At 35.0% G+C, this 22,064-nt stretch overlaps 2 protein-coding genes across 3 annotated transcripts; one reads left to right on the forward strand and one right to left on the reverse strand.

The window, feature by feature from the left end:
* The first annotated feature begins 1,592 nt into the window (after positions 1-1,592).
* Positions 1,593-3,542, forward strand: TCP9 (TCP family transcription factor). Its single transcript, XM_088126830.1, has one exon. It carries the CDS (start codon positions 1,641-1,643, stop codon positions 2,658-2,660), a length of 1,020 nt encoding a protein of 339 aa, XP_087982956.1. The 5' UTR covers positions 1,593-1,640; the 3' UTR covers positions 2,661-3,542.
* Positions 3,543-6,291: 2,749 nt separating this feature from the next.
* On the reverse strand, positions 6,292-20,129 carry LOC111015574 (phospholipase D gamma 1). Of its 2 annotated transcripts, none has more exons than XM_022290656.2 (11): positions 19,926-20,129; positions 17,893-19,823; positions 17,060-17,176; positions 15,677-15,871; positions 11,207-11,452; positions 10,975-11,043; positions 10,703-10,850; positions 9,972-10,120; positions 9,094-9,270; positions 8,387-8,584; positions 6,292-6,837 (listed from the first exon to the last, which is right to left on the reverse strand). In XM_022290656.2, exons 2-11 carry the CDS (start codon positions 19,588-19,590, stop codon positions 6,544-6,546), a joined length of 3,291 nt encoding a protein of 1,096 aa, XP_022146348.1. In that variant the 5' UTR covers positions 19,591-19,823; positions 19,926-20,129; the 3' UTR covers positions 6,292-6,543. The 2 variants fall into 2 exon arrangements, with proteins under 2 accessions (XP_022146348.1, XP_022146340.1); XM_022290648.2 differs by having other exon boundaries at positions 17,893-19,830.
* Positions 20,130-22,064: the final 1,935 nt, after the last annotated feature.

A 22,064-nucleotide genomic window follows, 5' to 3' on the forward strand; every position in this document is an offset into this window, starting at 1 on the left:
AATTCTTAAATTATATTTTAAAGTTAAAGTCATTTTGGTCCAAACTATTAAAATTTCATATTATAACTCATTTTCAAACTTAAAATTGAACTCAAAATACAAGTTTATCTAGTGCCATGAGTATTTTACACTTAATAATTACTTTATAACTCAACTAAAAATGTTCCATATGAAAAAGAAAACTTCCCATTCTAATTCTAATGAGTTTGTGTCATTAACTAATTAGCATTGTTAGTTAAATGTTTGATTCAATAAATTAATTCAATGGCATGACATAACAACATATAACATAAAAATTTGGTCAAGAGAAAGCAAAAAAGATAAGATAAGATGTATTCTGTTCTGATTGCCTACTTGTCGAATCATATCGTCGCTTATCTCAGTTTTATTTAACTAATCTCATTCTCATATGTTACCCTTGTTGCTAGGTGATATTATATCTATCACCCACCATTGATCTAGAGCTTAAGAACTAATCTTATAATTGAAAAAATGATTTTTTTTTTTTTAGTTCGGGGAGATCTAACTTTCCACCTCAGAGAAAGTAATAAATATATTATCTACTCAACTAAGCTCAAAAAGGAAAAACTAACTCATGTTCTTATCCAATTGTATGCTTAAATACTATTTAGTCTCTATACTTTGATTTGGTTAACTTTAGTTCATGTATTTTCAAAAAAGCCAACATTTTAGTCTATATTTGCAAAACTATAATACTAATTTTATACACAGCAAAAAAAATCATTTAATACAAATTTTAGTGAGTGGAGTGTCGTGCTAAAATTATGATAGAAAGAAATGAGATGAAAATGAAAATGAAAGAACCAAAATGGTAACTTTTTAAAAGTATAATGATCAAGATAGACGTTTCGAAAATACATAGATTAAAATAAACAAAATTCGAAAGTACACGACCAAAGATAGGTGATTTGAAAGTACATGAACCAAAATAACAAAAATACACGAACAAAAATTATATTTTTAAAAAGAGGAGAATATTAGTAATTAATAGAAAGTAAAGTAGCCTAAAAATTTTAAATTTCGAAGAAAATGTCGAGGTTTGACTTTCATAGAAATATTGATGTCAATTAATATTTCTCTCAAGTAAGAGAGGTTAGAAAATGGTAAAAACTATTTAAATTAATAAATATACATTTTTTTATTTCTAAATAAGTTAAAATAATTAATACTAATATTCATATTAGGTATATATTAACGATATTTTGTTGATATTTATCATATTTTGTTGTTTTTTTAATATAATGAAAATGTTAATTTATCTATCATATCGATGATGAATTCATAGATAAATGAAAGTGTCGATGGACATATTGACGTGCCCACAGATAGTCGATGTTTAATTGGATGAGTAGCGTTAGTTGTTTTTGCGAAAAAAAAAGGAGAAAAAAAGTTGGAGTTATTGGAAGAAAGAGAGTAGTAGGTCCATCATCCCCACCTTTGACCCAACCCAACGGATAATCTCCCTCCACTCCTGGGCCCCACCATGTCCCCATTTTCCATTTTCCATTTCTTTTTTATTTATTAATTAAACCAATTTTCCATTTTCCCTCTCTCTATAAATTCTGCTCCCTTTCTTGCCCTAACCTCCTGTTCCTCTGTTTCTTCTTCTTCCTCTTCCCATGGCTGATTTCCAAAAGCAGGAACTCCACGAACACCACGATTCGCCGCCGCCGCCGCCGCCGCCGCCGGCCGATTCCTCCCCAATGGACCTTCTTGCCCTCGCTCCCAAGCAGGAGCTCCCGGACTCGTCTGGAATTCAGCTCGTCAATTTCACCGCGGAGATCGCTAAAACGGTGTCGTCTCTCCCCCCGAAGCGGGCCTCCACCAAGGATCGCCACACCAAGGTCGAGGGCCGCGGCCGGAGGATCCGAATTCCGGCCACCTGCGCCGCCCGTATCTTCCAGCTCACTCGAGAGCTCGGCCACAAGTCCGACGGCGAAACCATCCGCTGGCTTCTCGAGCGGGCCGAACCGGCGATTATCGCCGCCACGGGCACCGGTACCATTCCCGCCATCGCCATGTCCGTTAATGGCACCCTCAAAATCCCCACCACTACTTCTTCTTCCTCCAACCAAGAACAACCCGCCGCAGCCGCCGACCAATCCTCCGCTAAGAAGCGCCGTAAACGCCCCGCTAACAGCGACTACGTTGACGTAAACGACGCCGTCGCCGTCGCCGTCTCCAACGGCGTCGTTCAGGCCGCCGCTCAACAGCCGGCTTTTCCTCCTGGTTTGGTTCCAGTGTGGGCCATCCCATCCAACGCCATAATCCCCGGCGCGGTTTTCATGGTTCCATCCGTCGCCTGCTCCTCCTCCCGCCCGCAGTTATTCTCATTCCCGACTCCAACGCCGCCGCCGCCGCCGCCGCTCGTCAACACCGCGGCGAGGCCCATTTCTTCCGTTCCGTCGAGCAAGCCCGAGCCGTCTCACATTCACTCCAGCCCCACCAATCAAAGCTCCACCACTTCAAGCTCTTCCGTCTCGAAGTCTCAATCCGTCATGGCGCCGATCTCGACCTCCACCGTCCCGACGAGCAGCAGTTCCACAAAAACGACGACGCAGATGCTGAGAGACTTCTCGTTAGAGATTTACGATAAAGAAGAGCTTCAATTCATGTCTCGCTCATCCTCGAAACATTGACGATAAAGGAACAAAAAACGGAAACAGAATCGGTCTCTCTCTCTCTCTCTCTGTGTGGAATCCATCCGCCATTGACGAACCAGGAATCAAAGCTTGAGGGAAAGGGGAAAGGGGGAAGAAGGGAAAAGTATCTTTTTCATTTTCACTTTTTTTTTTTTAACTTTTTGTTTTTATATTTTTTTAATTTTGGGTTTGGAGGTGCAGCGGAAGGAAGGGGAAGCACGAGGGGGTCACGTGACGGCCGTGAGCATCGAAAAGTTAATGCACGTGTAAGGTGGGGTGGTTTTTTAGGCAAACCCGTGGGGACCACATTCAAGCGGGTGGGTCAACACTACGGAAAGAAAAAAAAAGAAAAAAAAATTATAAAGAAAAAAGGAGTGGGGCCCGCTCAGTGGTGGAAACGAGTTGTGCCGCTCCGTGGACCGTGCAGCCGGGGGGCGGGGCCCACTAATTTTTAATTTTTTTACCTCTTGTGTCATGTGATGGTGTGGTGGGAGGGGCCCGGGTGCACTTGGGTTTTTGATGGGCCCAATGGCGGTCCTGGGCCTGGCGCATGTGGTGGGCCCCACCTCCCCCGACCTACAGCCGTTTTGTTGGTTCGGTGGTCCGAGCCAGATGGGCGGTGGGTGAATGGACACGTGTCGGTTTGTGAGCTGGTGGGGTCGGCGGGCCTAATCGTTGACACGTGGAGCCATCAGATTCGTTTGGCATCAATGCTTCTCTGGAAAGCTTAGCTGGTTATTTTGGTCAGACAGAGAAAGAGGGGGAGAGATTTGTAAATTCATTCTTTAGCTGAATTCTTGATAATCATTAATCATTAGTTACGGCGTCGTTTTAGGATATATATATATATATAAATATGTATATATTTTATTTTCTGCATGGTTCCTAGTTTCTATATTTTAGTCCCAACAATGAAAATACGCATAAAATTTTGATTCATTGTCGTAGAACCTAACCTGGTTGATGGGACTAATAAATGATGGTTTAATGTATCGTGATATGAAGAAATTGGCCACGTGGATAATAGAACGATGAGCGAACAAAAATGATCCATATATGTTCTAATGAACAATAGTACATTTACTTTTATTTTAGTGTAGGCTACATTTTAAGTCACTTATTAACCTCACAAATGTGCCGCATCAATATTTAATTAACAATTTTCATGATTAGAATTATCATAATCAAAATAGAGTTCATTGACGTAATTCAATTTGTCTCTTTTGTATTATTTCCATTCTAAACTTGACAAGATTATTATGTCCATTTTTTTTTTACGTCACCTTAATTATTTGAAAGGATGTTTCTATCCCAATATGTTGATGTCCATATACTTGGGGTAATCTACTTCGAAATACGTTATTTGAGCTATATATGTCCTATTTTATAACCTTCAACTCGTGGGAGGAGCACAATTTTGATATCCTCGTGAGTCGTGCCATCCAACATTGTCATTATATTGAAATTTTCATTTTCACTAGAAGCTACTTGAGACTCGTTCATTCTTCGATGCTCGCTTATATATAACATATAACACATGTGTTCTAAGGTAGCTCATTTAAGGCCAAATAGCTTAAGAAAAGTTCAAAGTAAATACTGTGCCCCTCTCATATAGTACATTTTAAGGCAAATGATTGTAGAATATATAGACGTGCAAAGTGATATCAGGAGTCACTTCCCTTTAAAATACTCGTGGAGGTAGTCACATGAACTTAGATTCTCAACGTATCCACAACTCCTTTACGAGCTCCGTAGCAAGAAATGATATATTCCGTTAAGGACAGCCCCTCACGTAAATTGCTTTGAATGGGTAAATCAATCATTTGTCCTTGTGGATCTGACATTAATCCTCTCATACCTACTAATTGGTGTACTTGAGATGCATTTCCTCGAGCTCCCGAAAAAGACATTATATGGACTGGATTAAAAGGGTCAGTCATCCTAAAATTAGGATTCATTTCTTGTCGCAAATATTCACTTGTAGCATACCATATCTCAATGGACTGGCGTAATTTTTCTACTGCGTATACGTTTCCATAATGATGGTGTGTGCACTAATTAATAATAACATAATATTATATATCTCATGCTCACATTCACTTATTTTAACACTATTCCACCTGTTAACCTCATCATTGACCTTAATATTCCTTAATGATATCTTATTTGACCCAATATTATCTTTGTTGCAAATTGAGCTTAAAACTTTCACCATGACTTGAAGCTATGCATCTCACTCTTGAACTTGGCTTGAGGATCTACTTTTCATAGAATATGACACATGATTTGATTTATTTTGGGTGTAATCTTGATTCTAAGAAACATTTAACATATTGTTTGAGCCACTTTAATGCAGTGAATCCTAGGCTTAAACCTCATTACTAACTCTTTACTAAACTCTCTTCTAATGGTATCATTCTCATAGTCAATCATGCTAATTTAAAAAGCATATTTTCCTTGGCTCTTTCCTTCTAAGAACATTTCTTAACCCACCTGATGCGAGAAATAGAATGTTACTTCAAAATGAAGGCACTAACTATTTTTCATCTTATCTTTCTTGCTTTCTTTGCGAGATTGTGATGCCTTTTCACTTGAGCAAATTCTTATATACTATTGTAAGTTTTCTTCTTCAGAAGTTATCTTGTGATGCCCGAGTAGGAAGAAAAGATATATGGATGAATCGGTACCACATCTGAATGAGAGAGATCCTAAGATCCTGAAAGCATGGCTAAGAAAGGTTTAAAAGAATTGATAGTTACTATCTATACTAACAATGTGTATCTTCCTTTTCGTGGCTCAATCATAAGAACTACAAAGATAAGCATGTTTGGCTTAAAGCAATCTTCGGTCATGCTAAAAAGACTTGTGTTGGTCTATATGGATGGTCTTCACTCTTATAAGTAGCTTAGATAAAAGACGGTGGCGCAACCAAATCGCAGGGAATGATGGGACAATTAGGAACGAATCAAGTAGAAGCGGGTGGTCATGTGTCTAATAACCTATAAATATTCCTATATAGAACGAGTAACTCATTCTCTTAGGTTATTTCTAAATTAAAAATTGGCTCTTGATAGACCACTAAGTTGACTTATCATATCATTTTTCTTCGTCTGTTGGTTCAAAAATTGCATTTGAAATTTAACCTAATAAAACCTACGTCTATATATGGATCACAATAATTAACTTCGATTTATTTAAATTCTTTTAGATCTTGTTACTTCACAAGAAGAACAAATAAATGAGAATTATTCATAAAAAAATTGTTTTTATTCATCTAAAAGAGAATCAAGAATCATCGGTGTTACACAGAATTGAGAATCATTCTTATTGATTAGTTCATTTTAGGGTATAAAGTATTATTCTCATTCTCTTGTCTCAATGATTCTCAACCCACCAACTTTGTTGATTACTCTTTTTTCAGTCTAATAAAAATTTAAATTTTTTCCTGCCAAGTCTTAAAAGAAAAGCTCTTCTAACCTGGAGAACCCCTTCACATCGTCTCTAATAACATGATTCAATCTTTACAATGATGTAAGTTTGAGAGTTCGATTTTTGCAATTAAAAGTTCGTGAATGCAAATGTAGCCTCGGCTCGTAATAAACACGAGAAAGCAAGAGAGGAAACCGACTTCCAAATACATAGATATTATTAACATTAAACAGAAAAGAAAAGAAACCTCATGTATTGGCATTTACAAACGCCATTCCCAGGAAAGGGAGGAAATGATGGCCATTCTGTTTTTAAATTCTTCTTTCTTTTTTCCTTTTAGTAGCTAACAAAAATTTCCACAACTGTACAGACAGCTTTATCCCTACCAAGCAACTTCATTTGATCAAATTACTGTAGGATCCCTCCTTGTATACAATCAGTGAGCTTGTTTTTAGATGGTGAGGTTCTCTTGAATACCAAGAAATGACCCAACTATTTTTCCACCTACATCTGGGAAATTTTCATGTCCAGGAAGAGACCTAACCCTCCCTCTTCTATCAACTTCAACAGGGTACTTCAGAAGGTGTCCCCTCATCTCTGTTACCTCGTCGGCGGCAAACTGTTTCCAGTTTAATTCTCCCATTGTTCTAACTCTTTTGACACATTCGAGGCTCTCGGGTTGGTTGAAACAGTCTTCGACGGTTCCTGTATGCTCCGCCCACAACGACATCCTATATCCATAGATCTACAGGACAGGACATTCAGTTCTCAGAAGAATTCAGAAATGCATTTCTATATATTGAGTTGGTGCTCTTAGAAAATGAATAGCACAAAATGAGCTGCAGATTTTCCAACTTATTTAGTTTATTGAGTATCCATACAGATAATAGGGGGAAGGAAAAGAAAACGGAAAAAGAGATCATTTTTTTTATAAACGAGAGTCGGAGCTTTGCTCCCCATAATCTAGGGGCACTCACACCCACTCCAAGGCCCGGACCTAGAAGTCATCAATGGTTTTTTGGTATTAAGCTCACCCAAAGTTTCAAACTTGAGACTTCTAAACCAGCATGACCAAGAGACCCTAATCCCTTACCAAGAAAAAAAGTTTAAATTATAAGTTCAACATTTGAACGTTCAAGATTGTATCTATCAATTCTTGTACTTTGAAAAGGTGCTAATAGGTTTTTAAATTTTAAGGGTTAATATCTCTTTAATTCTTATACTTTAAAGGGATTCTAATAGCCCAGTGAACTTTCAATTCTATGTCTAATAGATTTCGTCTCGGAAATCAACCACCACCTAAACTGTAAATAATACAATCAATGTGGTCAACGTAAGCATTAAACTGACACACTTAAAAATAAATAAATATTAGAGACAAAATTGAAAGTTCATTGGCCGATTAGAAAATTTTTAAGTTTCGCAGACTAAATATACACTACTTTGTGAGTTCAAAGATCAATTAGAACTTTTTATAGTAAATTGATTAAATTAACATAACTTTAAAAATTCAAAGACCAAACTTATAATTTAACATCACAGAACAAACAAAACGGGAAGAGGTTGGCAACATATCAGTTTGAAGTAATTATGTAATATTTTGGGAATTCAATCATTTCTGGTTGAAATCTTATTTATGGTCCATTTCTTTTGACGATTCAAAGTGTTCGTAGCATCCTCCTGCCAGTGGCCCAACTTATTAGCAAGTTCCCAAGTGCAAGATTCAAGATCTATTCATCACCCTTACAACAAGACCACATAGCAACTGACCCCTTTAGCTACCCGATAAGCTTATTCGAAATAGCAATTACAATGGTAAAAATAGATGAAGAGCTCTAAACCACACCATAAAACAAAGATTTCACTTCAGCTGATATATCTGAACATGATAGCAAACCAAGATGTGGGTCTCTCCTCTTTCTAGCACATGTTTTGTGAATTCATGAAAAGTTTGTTTTCCTCGGGCTATTTGATAACTTTTTATGGAATCTTATGAACAGACTTGATAGGAATGCCAGTATAAGTAACTTTTAGGAAATTAGGATAGTAAGGGCGTATGAGTAATTAACCAATGAGTTGGTTACAAATAGGAGTCGTATGAGATGAAATGGTTTAGTGGGTTTAGGCTTGAGTGAGAATACTTAATAGTTTAGTGGGATTTGCTCGGCTATCTTTTAATATCATTTAAACTTTTTGGGTTCTATCATGATTCTATTCTTTTAGTCCAAAAGCTTACAATTACTAGCATCGATTTAAGAAATTCCACATTAGGAAATTTTCTAGTTAAAACTCACCTGTCCACGAGGATGCGAAAATTTCCTTGCCCACGTATAATGAGGCTGATAGGCTCCCATAGCAATCTCAGTGTCTCTAGTTCCTTCCATGGATCTCTGGTTGATGTTAGCAGAACCCACAATCACATATTCGTCATCAACTATCATGCCTTTAGAGTGAACATATATCATAAACCTTCTGCCTTTCCGACTAAGTGCCTGCAGTCAGTTCATTCAATCATTTGTGAGCAAGAAAACCAGGGACTAGCAATAACTAAGAACATATTGTGAACATCTTTAAACGTGTAGGAAGTTACTTCTACTTTTTCTTTTATTACTTGTTCTTCTTATGGAAACTCTTAAAATATCTTCCTTTCCTTTGATATAAAATTTATGACAGGTATGCAAGGTTGTTTCCACCATATCTCTCCTTCGTTTGTTATTACTATTGTTTGTGAAAGAACCTTCATTAATGCACATCAATATACAGCTATTGATCAGGAACTTAACATAAGACGATTCTTCTGCAGTGCTGTAAAATACATATAATTTTTTTACAAAGGAAACATAAAATTTTCATTCATAAATGAAAAATGACAGCAAAAGTTACATTCCTTTAGCAGAGCAGAAAAGCCTAACAAAAACCAAAGAGTAAAACAACTCAAAACCCAAACCAAAGTAAAAATATAATAACTGAAATCAATAATTGATTTAAGTTTGCAGGGTACCTGAGGGGTGTTTTCTGCATGAGGACTTCCAGCACATGAGGGATCATTTCCATCGATAGCCTCACGATTTCCAAGACAGTAGAAGTTTAAATAGTCTTGAGGAGAGAATGCTTCCTCAAGACCAACCTCCATCAAAGCCTTGTAAATTACCTCATACATCATTTGCATGGTTTTTTGCTGAGCAATGCACGAAAAGATCAAATAAATCATAAGTAAACTTGTCATTGATCAGAATATCTGTTGGTATTTCAATGTGCATCTTAGTATTTTCCCCTACGTTCGCGCTTTCCTTTATCATTTGTTTAACACAATAATTTCTCCAATTCCCACCACCAAAGAAGTTAAGAACTGCAAAGTTCTAAATCATAGATTATCATATGGGACAATTCTAATTTTTAATTACCATGAATGATTATGGGCTAAACGGAAAGAATAACTACAAAGTTGCATCTTCAGCTTGTAGAAAATCTCATTAAAGCATGAATCCTTAAAATGCTATGAAAATCAAATGGTTAGTTATGTTTAACATGAAATTTAAAGAAGTAGGGATTTTAGGTGAATTAAGTGGGTTGATTTGAGCAACATTCTAATTCAGAACTTTTGGCATATTCTGCAACTACAACCACTTTAGAAATGCAGTTCCTTTTTTGTTGAAGGAAGGAAACTGTACTTCCTATTATGAGTTTTCCAATAAATCACCAATTTTACAATGACAAGATTTACAAGATGACTCAAGTTCAGAAGCCTCTTGAGATCATCATGGCATACAAGATTTACTGAGAGCCAATATATGCAAACACAATAATTTATATAGCATCATACAATTAAATTTAGTTAAATATATGATGGAATGAAACCTAAGATACTAGTGAGTCTACCTGCCAAAATAGTATCCTCTGAGTAGCAGCAGCAGTTGGAACGCCCTCAGGCCACATGGGGATGACAATATATGCAGCAAACCTCTCATTTGCTCTAATTTTATCAGCAATCTTCAGTGCAATTTCCATCGGAATCAAATTGTTGGCACCTATAAAAATCAGAAATATGCAAAATTAGCAGACTGCAATGTTGTAATGTCTGTCGTACTGCATGACAGTTCATTCTTTTAGGCAAAGCAAAAAGGATAGGACTTAGTCTTATCATTCCTTTCTAAATGACGTTATTCTCATATATTATTGGATGCGACTTAATTTGTCATGCTGGAACCGCATTGGTTTTCCTTTTATTTTCCTTTTTAGGCACAAAAATTGATCCCTTAATCAACTTTAAAAAGAAAATATTAGATTATAGGTGGTGATGTTTCAGAGTACTTTTTTAAAAGGTGTATAATCGCGTATACCCGACTTTTTCAGCAAGGAAATTATCCAATGTACCCGCCACATTGTGGTTGCCCCTCTAAACCCTTGGATGGATGGTAAGACCATAATTTTAGTTTCTCTCTCCTACATCCAACGGTATTAAACCGTCCACCAGATTGTACGGGCCTCCTTAAATAATTTCTCATTCAGCAATCCATGTACAGAAAGAGGCTAAATGTTATTAACTCACAGAACAGTACTGTGACTATTACATTGTGTTTCATGTGAGATTTTCTTTTGATGTCCTTTACCTATATCTTTGTTTGAATTCCAATTGAAGGATGATCCAATGAAATATTGGTTCTCTATATAAATGTAATGTTGGGCAGCTCGAATGGCTTTCACATATGCTGTGTGTATACTCATGTCAATCAGCACATTCTTTCCACATACAAGATTCTGCAAGGTAGAATATTTGGGAATAAGCATGTTATACAGACACAAATACATAATAAATACATGCATATATGATAAAAGTATCATAAGATTTTACTGAACTATAGCAATCATAAATGTCCTTCACCTTGCTTGGTGCATCTTTCGGATCCTTTGGGAAATCTTTAACAGAACTTGAATCAATTGAGCGGAAAATCTGCAGTATTAGAGAATTAATCAAGAAAAGCCACCATAAGGAACGTAGAATTCATGAAAGAGTTCCATACTCCATCACATGATTAAACAAAACTGAACCTCAACCAGTTTCAATTGCCGAACCTCTTACCACATATGTATTAAGAATGGGAATAAAACCTTACCTGCACATGCCATGATTCAGGGTCATTTTCATTAGTGCAGTGAGCTTCAGAAATTCCAACTATGTCGTGAATTCTTTGAATGCTCAGCAAAGCATCATCATATGATTTCAGCTTCTTTATCCCGTGAGGTTTCGCAGCCCTCCTCCACCGCTCCTCGAAGTTAGTCAAAACATCATATGCTGCTGGACCATCAATTTTGCTGTGCAGATCATGCCATGGTTCTCTTGGACAACCAACAACACTACCCTGTTCGACAGAAAGATTTGGTACTTCATAAAATCAATTCCAATTGTGATAACTCTAGATTCTATAACATAGTGAATTGTTTGCTCCTCAAATTCTATTTAAAAAGATCATACAGCTTCCAGTCTGCTATTTTGTCTAACTGATTATCGATTCCATATGTTCAATCTCTAGTTATGGACAGCACATCATATCATCTGCATATCATTTATCAATAGACTTGTTTGTCTTTTAACTCATAACATGATGGACAGATTTTATAGTTCTAGATGAACAATTTAACTTAATTAACTTTTTTGGTTGGCTGCCCTTTTTATTAATCTACAAGCTTTATTTATATTTTTATCTTCTCAATGCTTCTATTTCATGACTAATTTTTCAGCTGATTGTTATTTATAATTTGATACGTAGAAGAGGGAATTAAAGATCAGTTATTTTATTTAAATGAGAAACAAAGTAGTATTAAGTAAAGGATAAGGTCCAAAGAACCTTATATCAAAACTTACAGAAACCCTATCCAATTTTTGATGATGACAAACGGAATATAATTACAAAGTTCTCTAGGACCATCACTTAAAGGCATCTCAAATAAGAAATCAAAGGTTGGCAATTTACAAGCTTTCATCTCAATCTATCAGCCGCAGTCTTAACTTCACTAAGAGGAATATTCACACTACAATTTAGCTTTAGGCCCGAAGATATTTCAAATATCTTGAGAGCCCTGAAATAATTCTCTGACATTACCACATCATCTTTACACAAGCAAGTTATCATCTGCAGATTGAATGTATGTAATATTTACCTAGTTCTTTCCAAAATAAAAGGCTTCAAGGAGACCTCCATGAATTCCATTCTAGATCAACCTACTCAACACATCACCAACCAAGATAAACAGAGAGAAAGTGGATGTCCCTCCTTGATCGTCTAATAGCTTTGGTTCTTTTGCCCTTGGCATTCTATTGGAAAGAAAAAGGAAAGAAACAGAAAACTTTGTTCTGTACATCCTTTATCTACAGTATCCATCTTCTCCCAAAGTGCCTTTCTTTTCCAAAATTGTAAGCAAGAATTAACCCCAATTAACCATGTTGTAAGCTTTTTCAAGACAAAATTTCAACAGTCATCCACATTTTACCCTTTTCTATAGTCCACCACTTAATTTGCAACTTGATTAGGATCCATGACTTGTTTCTCCTCATAAAAGCATTTTGAGTTGTTGAAATTTAACACTCCCTTCAATCACTAAGCCAAGACTTTAACAATGATTTTATAGATGAGCGTAACCCAGCTAATAGGTCTAAATTATATCTCCTTCTCCACATTTTCTTTCTTCCAAATAGGAAAAATAACGTTTCTGCAAGAGTTTAGGCGACCTTCCCCATAAAAGTCCTGGAACACTTCCGAAAGATAATTTTTAAAAATGCTCCAAAATTTGTTAAGGAATTCTGTAGTAAAACCCTCCAGCCTTGGAGCCTGAACATCCCTGAAGAGTTCAGGACTAACAAAGTTTCTCTCTTCCAAAAGTCTCTCAAGCCATCTACTTCTTCACATGAAATAAGTTTCCAACTTAAACCCCCAGAATGAATCTTACCTCATTGATTTCAGAATTAGCTTGTCGAAAAATTCAAAATTTTCCCTTCAATGCTTTTGCCTTCCACAATATTCTTCCCCTAATCCGATACCAGCTCTCAATTTTCATCAGAATACTCCAAGTTTCCTGGCTGCAAGAAACCTGTAAAAAGAAGGCTAAATTTCGTCCTGATCTCTTAACCAAACTAGTTTGCCTTTTTTTCTATTTCAAGGAAGATATTTTTCTCATCCTTATACTATTGAAAATCAATTCCATATAGTTATAGTAGTTTCAACACGAATAGTACAACAAAATTTTCCCAAGGAGAGCCATGACTATTGGTTGAACCATTTTTGCATGTGTAAACCAAAATGGTACATACTCTTATACCATACAGTCAAAATTCTTACGATTATCTCTGCCAATTTCATTTTGTGCCCATTTGAACGGGGCCTCTTTTACCAAAAGAAATGATAAATTTCTGTCTTTCGTCATCAAAAGAATTATAGATAAAATTGAGGCCTTGCCCATGGATTTATGACTATAATACAACAGAATTACATTTTATGATAGGTTTTATTTGTTTGGGAACTGTAAGGTTAGCTCAGTCTAATGCTTCTCTTTATTTTGAGAGACATTCTTTTATTTTTGATTGTAGGGTTTTCATGAAAGTTTATAGACGGAGTTAGCCATTTGTCTAACATATCCAAATCAATTGCTTCTTGATTGAATTGAGTGAACGGAATTCCTATAACTCCAACAAGTAAATAGGGATAACACAAACATAGGAAATAGCATAGTATTATCTGATTCATAGGGATACAAAAAAAACTATTCTTAGTACCAAAATGGGGAATAGTAACAAAATTATTCATTGTTAATAATGATAAAAAACGAAAGCTTTTTTTAATGATTTTTTGTCGTTCTTTACTCCACAATGAGATTGAATAGAGGGAGTTATTTGTTTTTGTAATTTAGTTTGTTAAGGCAGGTCACTTTCAGTTTGTATGGTCACCTTTTGATTTTTTAAAGGTCTTCTCCATTCCCTTCTGGTGCTTTCAATAGTTTCTTGTACGTCAATCTCTTCTAATGAAAGTCTTGTTTCTCCTAATGAAAGCCTTGTTTCAATAGTCTGAATTGGGTTGGTCTTTGGGTATTATGCTGAATGGTTGTCTTAGAAGACCTTGGATTAATATATCTCGTCAATGGCTGCTATAGAACCAATTTTCGAATTTTAAACTTGGCTCTGGTGTGTCTATTCTGTTTTGGATACACAAATGGGCTGGGGATCAGCCCGGATAAATTCCCAAAGATCTTCAGGCTTTCACTCCTTCCTTCAGGGTCAGTGGCAGATTTCTGGGATTCTTACACCTTGTCATGGAAAATTCTCACAAGAAGGCTACTAAAAGATGATGGGGTGGAGGAATTTTCTTCATTACTGTCATTGTTGCACCATTATTCTCCTAACAGTGCTTCTGATAGCAGGAACTGGTCTTTGGACAGCTCCGGTCTTTTCACAGTTGAATCAGTCTGCAAAAAATCCTGTGGTAACTCTATGCCAAAAGTCTTATTTAAGGCTCTTTGGAAAACTAAATGTCCAAAGAAAGCATGTTTCTTTTCTTGGATTCTTATTTATGGGAAGATCAACACATCTGATGTTCTACAAAAGAAGCTTCCAAACTTCAGTCTTTCCCCCTTGATTTGTGTATTTTGTATGTCCAATGAAGAAAGTATGGTACATCTGCTTTACTTTTGCCCTTATGCAAGACAGTGCTGGAGTTTTTTGCTAGAAGAATTCAATCTGGCTTGGGTTTTTGACAAGCAAACGACAGATAATTTGATTCAGCTTCCAAAAAACTTCTCTCCTTTGGCTGAATGGTGTTAAGGCATTGGTGTATGAGTTGTGGTACGAAAGAAACTTGAGGATTTTTTATGAAAAGAAGCAGCCTCCTTCAGCACGCTTCGATCTCGTTAAATTCAAGGCCTCTCTTTGGAGTTCTTTATCTTCTCTATTTAAACCTTACTCCCCAGTTTGATAAATTTAAATTGGGGTGTTTTTATTACATCTTCCTGAATCTTTAGCTTTATTTGCAATTTTATTTTTACGTTCACTCTTTCAAGAGTCTGTATCTATGAACAATTTTGTTCCTTTTCACTGATTCAATGAAAAGTTAGTATCTTGTTAAAAAAAAAACAAAAATGAAAAACAAGCTAGAAGAAGAAGAATCTGGACTATACATGGGTTAGTTCAGATATTTGACATAGATCAACATTTTCTCCTGCATCATATTAACATAGAACAGAACTATATTGACTATTAATAGACAAGTAGAGCTCTTCTGTAGAATCTTTGGTTGGAAAGGAACGCTAGATTCTTTGAAGATAAGATTTCTTCTTTAGAAAATTTTTGTAATACAGTTCATTTACACACTTCATGGTGGTGTCATAGGCATAGAAAATTCTTTTGTAATTATAGCCTCTCTTCGATTATGCAAGATTGGAGAGCTCTTCTTTTTTAGTTCCTAGGAGGGGGATCCCTCTAACCCTGCCCTTAGGCTGTTTTTTATGTTTCTATGCTTTTGTTAATTCAAAGTTTCTTATGGAAAAAAAAAAAAAAAAAAAACTATTAATAGACAAGTGGGGCACAGTTAACAGATTACCGTGTATGTAGGATTGTGGTAATCATCCTTGTGTACTGTTTGAAGTGTCCTAAATATAGGATGTGATGGAGTATCATACCGCCCGTCACATAAATCAAGCCCTCCAACAAAAGCTATGATTTTTCTTCTATTATTTCCAGCATCAGCATCCACGATAACTGTTTTCTGATGGTGTGTATAAATAGTTCCAACTTCCTGATTATTCAGAAAGAAGAGCAAGAATTATTAAAGGCAATATTTCCACTCCAAAAAAAAAATAGAAAAGATATAATTAAACAATTATAAAAAATTCCAAATATGATAATAAGTTGAGGAATTTTGTAATTGACCCCAAGAATGGCATTCTTTTATCCCCCAGACATTAATGTTCTCAATTAAAAATAAAGAAGACATAAATTAACCTAGATGCTCCTTTTCTAAGGAATGAAGGTTAATGATTGTAAGGATAAATTCTAGCTTTTCATTTTTTTTTCCTTTTAAATTAAATAGGTTTACGAGCTATTAAAAAAGAAAGAGCTTAATTTTCAAGCTTAACAAATGGGAGATTAAAAAACACGTGCAGTCTAATAGTTGAAGAATTAGTTTGATATCAAGTATGAGTACAAGTACAACAATGGTCAAAAGATAGTTTAAACCAGAGTTCTCAAAGGTCAACTGAAAGTCTGAAACGCTTGAAAATGCTCAAACAAACCTATTCCAGTAAGGGAGTACAAGAGTACAATGATGTGAAGATTCTAATGCCCAACTTTGAAGAAAAAAAAACTCCAAACGTTCAAGTGTAGAAATAATTTTAGAAGTAGAAAATTATCAACAATTCATTGGACAAGACAAATTTCATTGCTTTTAGCATTTTTTTATCTATTTTGGTCATCAAAGGAAAAGATGGATTTGAAAAGGAATTAACCTTAAATCAAGGAAATTTTACAGATGGCATTCATTGTCTTGAAAAAAAACTTATCATTTGACCGCTTCAACTATCTAGGCATGATCTTGGTCAAACTTCTTCACTTTGTAGTAGAGGTTATTGACATTACTGCCATCAAGATGGCATGGTTTAGTATCACATTCAGATTTCTACACCAAATACTAAAAATACTACACCTATCTATATCATAAACACTTATTTGTACATACCATATTTAATCAAAATAGAAACAACCGAGAACTGAGGATGTACAGGTTCAAATTGCCAATTTTCTTAATTCATGTTTAAGAACGACAGAAGTCTCAAAGCATAAAAAAGTGATTATTAACGACTGAACTTTTAGCCATCTATTGTTCATTGAAGTATCCCCCTTTTTTTACCCAAAAAATAACCCAAAAATAAATAAAAAGGAAGGAAAAATGAAAAACGAAAAAAAGTAGAAAGAAAAAAAGACTAACCTTTTGCTTAACCCAGCTATGTCGTTTTCCTGCAATGCGGGGACAAAGTATCACCTGTACAGAGGAGTGTTTGAAGAAACGGCGAGTTTCCTCATCATGGGTTTGCATGAAACCATCCTGCAAGAATTAACATCCGTAAGCCTCAGTAGAGTATGATAATAGATCCTTCAAAACCAATATAAAGTTAACTGGAAGACCGTGATTACAAATTGCAAACTTTCCCATACTTATGCTATCCAACAAAGATAGTTTGTAATTACATGCATAATCTAACAATTGAGATGAAACGATAGTGGAATATGTCCAGCTGGTAAATGAGAATTTGAGGCAAATGCTGCAAATCTATCTTAATTGTTATCAAAGATCTGCAGCGCATCCAACTCTTTAATATTGAAGCCCATAAACTCATGAATTGGTGCACAAAACAATTAACAATATTTTCTTTGGAAGATAGGCTTCTAGATACAAGGTATTTTGGCAGGAAAAATTTATAGTTTAAAATGAAAAATTTTCAAAGGCATCCTTCTAACCACAAGAGGACAGTTTTTACTATGAGGGATAAGTCAGTTGACCTTTTCTTTCCTCTATATCTTCCCAATCTCTTTGATATTCTCAGTTATTTAATTATTTTACCACAAAAAGAAGTTTAATCTCCAAAGAGGTGAAAAAGAACAAGGATAAAGATTCCCACATTTCAAGAACAAAGTAAGAAAGTTTTTTTTTTCATTCAATTACGTAAAGTATTCTCACCCTCATGTCATATATTTAATTTAAAGGATTTTTGGAAAAGGCAGGAAACATGAAAGGAATATAGAACAGGGAAATAGACTTACAGTTTTATAACCCAAAATGCTCCTAGACGTGGGATCGTCCCAAACAAGAAGCAAAACTCTCACTCCCTCCTGGGACTTGGATCTCAGAAGATCTCCAAGGGTACAATCTGTCCCATAGCCAGTATCACGGACTAGTTTCACTTTGTGCCACACTGACCACCCAGTTATGTAAATTAACCTGCGAGCCTGACGTATGGCATCAAAGATGTCGTGCCAACACTGTCCATGTACATAGTACATACCATTATCAAGCATCAAATGTGGAAGGTGTCCATCTGGAACATGGGCATCTTGATAAAGAGTGACAGATCCGCCCTTTCTGAGGGGGAAATATGTGTCAGGAACCCCACGATAATCAGGACCAGCGCCCACTCCATGATGATAAGTACTAAGCCTCTCCATTGGGGTATATTGAATAGAAATATTCAGAACAGCTCCAGGCTTACATGGCTTCCCACCAAGCAGGATTGGGAAGGATCCCTCAACTAAAGACCCTGAATATAATTGTTCTGCAGAAATTGCTACAGTTCCTATTAGTTGTGAACCAACAACATCACTGTCCTTAACGACAAAAACAACTTCGGCAGCAGAATGTGCCACGGGAACATAGAAATGTTGCTTCCAAACAGGATTTTCATTATTGCTTATTACAAAAGTCCTCCCAATTACTGCATTCGCTACAGAGATTGACACGTACGGATCACTAGTGATCTTATGACTCACGCGTCCTTCAATTTTGTTGCTCATGTTCCCAGGTAACTTTAAGAACATATCCCCCAAGGTTTTGTGAAACATGTCCATATTTGGAAGACATTTTGCCTCATTAACCCATATTTCTAAGTTTCCATGTAAAAGCAAAACTCTCAATGATGCTTTAGTATTCAATGGAACAATCTGCAAGGCCTTACCTATTTCAGACACACTGAATGAGCTTGAATGGGAAAATGAAGGTTGCTTTGATGAAGTCATTTGATCTGAGTGCCCCGTCTCAAAATTCGAAAAAGATGAATTTGGAAAGCCATAGAATCGATCACGCCGATCATATCTAGCACTTTGAGGTGCATTCGCCAATAATGAAACTGAAGATGGTACAGGTGCAGCAGGTGCAGGAGGTGATGCAGGAGCAGTTGTTTGATGATCAGACAAATGTACACTGCTCAAAAGGTCATCCAGAGGCGGGTATGGAGAAGAGACGGAAGAGACAGAAGAGGCAGAATCAGTGCTATCATTCTGGCAGTGGCTGGAGAAGCTACTTACTCGCAAAGGGGGCGGTGGGTATTGACTTTCGGGTGGAGGGTATATATTAGGTTCTTGATACCGATAGGGGGATGTACCAGATTGGAAATTGTTATGATATTGAATAGATGGCCGAGGAGCAGCGTTCGTAGTTGAGGGATCAGGGTATGGATACGGGTAAGGTACAGGGCCAGAATGTGGAGATGGGTGTTGATGATACTCTAATGGGGCAGAATGAGATGGTGGCGGGGGGTATGCAAATGGCGAGGAGTGTGAAGGATTATACGGGTAAGGGTAAGGAGGACGAGCATATGAATCTGAATTTGGATGTGAATATTGATGAGGAGGTGGATATTGAGAAGGAGGATATTGAGAAGGTGGGTATTGAGGAGGAGGAGCTGGATGACGATATCCATATGGCATATGGTACGGGTATGAAGGCGAAGAACCATAGTTATCCATCACGGAATGTTAAAATTCGAGAACAATACAGCGAAGCTCAATCTAAATTAACAAGATCAGACGGTATCTATCCAAATCAAACAACAAAATTTGCTTCCAGTTGAATTGAACCCAGTAGAAGAAATCAAAAGAAAATGAATTAATGAATGATACAATTAGAGAATTGGGGTATGATCTCAGCCGCGGAATAAAAACGGGCAAAAGGGCAGGTAGAAAATCACGTTCACGACAAACTGAATCCTGAAAAAACAATGAAATTACCCAAAAGGGAAAACAAAAACAATCTGAAAAGAGAATGTTCGTCAAAGAAAAACGCGTAGAAGTGAGAAAAATACCTGATTAAGAGATTTATTACGCAAGAGGCGATGGAGTGAATGTTGGTTGAAAGAAACTGCGAAACAGGGGGAAGAAATGGGGAAGAAATGTTGAAGAAGAATTATTGGGAATTGGGAGAGGGAAAATTGGTGAACGTCTCGTCCAGCCAAATTTCGTGTCGTCGTTTGACGATTTTTACCATAGATTTTGGTTCGAGTTTGAGTTTCATTTTCTGAAGCGCGCGAGAGAGAAAGAATTACCCGTTAATCCAAGTGGAAGAATTTTATTGGTTCAGATTATCAAAAGCGTTTCTTTTTTTATATAAATTATACTTTGACCCCTAACATTTTTAAAGTTTCAATTTTAACCTAATCTTTTTAATTTGTTGCTTAAAACCACAATTTCAATTCAAAAAGGAAGAAAAAAAAAACATACATAACTAGCCTTTTTGTTAGTACTAGTTTGTTACCTTGCCATGCACATTTATATATCTAATATGATACCATTTATAATTTTATAAATAATTAAAGTTAATTCATCTTGTTTTCATTCATTAAATTGTTAATCTTTTTTATTAGCATACATCTTATTTTATTATTAAAAAATCATAGTTATATTTTATGGTTCAAAATATATATTTTTCTTAATTTTTTAGGAAAAGGAAAATTATTATATTGGAAATAACTCATTTTTTGAATATTTCATTTTGAGATAAATATTTTTATCTAATACTTACCTCGAATATTATATAATTTTGTTAAAAAAACTAATTAAGTTAATATATTTGAATTATTGTTATTAAAAAATATATGAGAAAATATTTTAACAAAGATACTAAATTTCTTATGAAATTTCAACCTATATGATTTGAGTTGTCAAATTATAATTAATACATGCACAAACATTTTAAATAAAAAACTTAATAATACAAATTATAAAAAAAGAATATTAACAAATAAAAAACACAACAATATAGCAATTACATAATAATAAATAAAAACAATAGCTACGAAAATAAAAAATAGTAAATAATATAGCTTTTAATATATAAGTTTTGTGCCGACTTGAATTTAGTATGTATGTCTTGACTCTTGAGTTGCTTTAAAAAAAATCTCAAAATAAATAGAAAAGTGTAGCTTAAAGTGTCAGTGAAAAATGATGGAAGAAAATATCTATTCATATTAGTAAATGATGAAAAGCTACGAATCTTTTAAAATTCTAAAACTTTTGAAATTATATCATCAGTTGTTATTAGGAAAAATAATTAAGCTCTGGATAAATTAAATATGACAACCTTTTATCTATTCTAAGTTTTTATATTCCATGTTGTCCTAAAAAAATAAATTTTATAAATTTCATACTATTGTTAGGGCTGATATTTATTATTTATAATGTATTAATTAATTTATTATTTATCATTAATTTAGAAGAAAATACCTATTTTGTGGTAGATGATAAAAATTTACAAAACTTTTAAAATTCTATTATTAGTTATTATTATTGAAAATAATTAAGCCATTCATTAATAAAAAAACAAACTCTTGACACAACTTCGATATATAAATATATCGAAATCTTGTTCCGACTCGAAATGAGTTGCTTTTAAGATTAGAGAGATTTTTAAAGCAAGAAAATAAGGGAGAAACAAAAATAATGAGAAAATGTAGCTTGAGTATTGGTAGAATAAAATGCCTATTTATATAGGTATAAGATGAAAAAGTTACAAATCTTTCGTAATTCTACCACTTTTGAAATTCTATTATTTATTATTATTAGTGAAAATAATTAAACTTTCACAAATTAATTAACAACCTTTTCACTCTTCCAACTTGTTGGATTCCATTTAATTGTTATGGTTGATAATTAAGTAAATATTTATTATTGATAATTAATTAATTAATTAATTTACAATTAATTTTGTATGACATCTAAATTTATAAATTAAAAAAAGGGTATAATAGTCTATAAATATTTTTTCAAGATTCTCCATTTTTATATAGTATAGATACAGATATCCATAATAAAATCATAAAAAATTATATGCATAACTAGTCTTAGGAATATAATGCAATCTTAAAAATAATATTTAGCCTCAGTATTAATACGAGAAATTGGGTTCTATAGACTGTTTTGAAAACTATTTTTTACAAACATACTGT

The sequence above is a fragment of the Momordica charantia genome, assembly GCF_013281855.1.
Source record: "Momordica charantia cultivar OHB3-1 chromosome 7 unlocalized genomic scaffold, Mcharantia_2.0 BLBB01000007.1, whole genome shotgun sequence".
Taxonomy (NCBI): Eukaryota; Viridiplantae; Streptophyta; class Magnoliopsida; order Cucurbitales; family Cucurbitaceae; genus Momordica; species Momordica charantia.

What these genes read in the sequence shown, in the direction of transcription:
- TCP9 (XM_088126830.1), top strand. Translation starts at nt 1,641, where the DNA reads ATGGCTGATTTCCAAAAGCAGGAACTCCACGAACACCACGATTCGCCG.
- LOC111015574 (XM_022290656.2), bottom strand. Translation starts at nt 19,590, where the DNA reads ATGGATAACTATGGTTCTTCGCCTTCATACCCGTACCATATGCCATAT. An exon ending in CGAAAGATGCACCAAGCAAG is followed by an intron (nt 10,851 to 10,974) that starts GTGAAGGACATT and finishes TCTACCTTGCAG; the next exon opens with AATCTTGTATGTGGAAAGAA. An exon ending in AGAGGATACTATTTTGGCAG is followed by an intron (nt 9,271 to 9,971) that starts GTAGACTCACTA and finishes TGCATTGCTCAG; the next exon opens with CAAAAAACCATGCAAATGAT.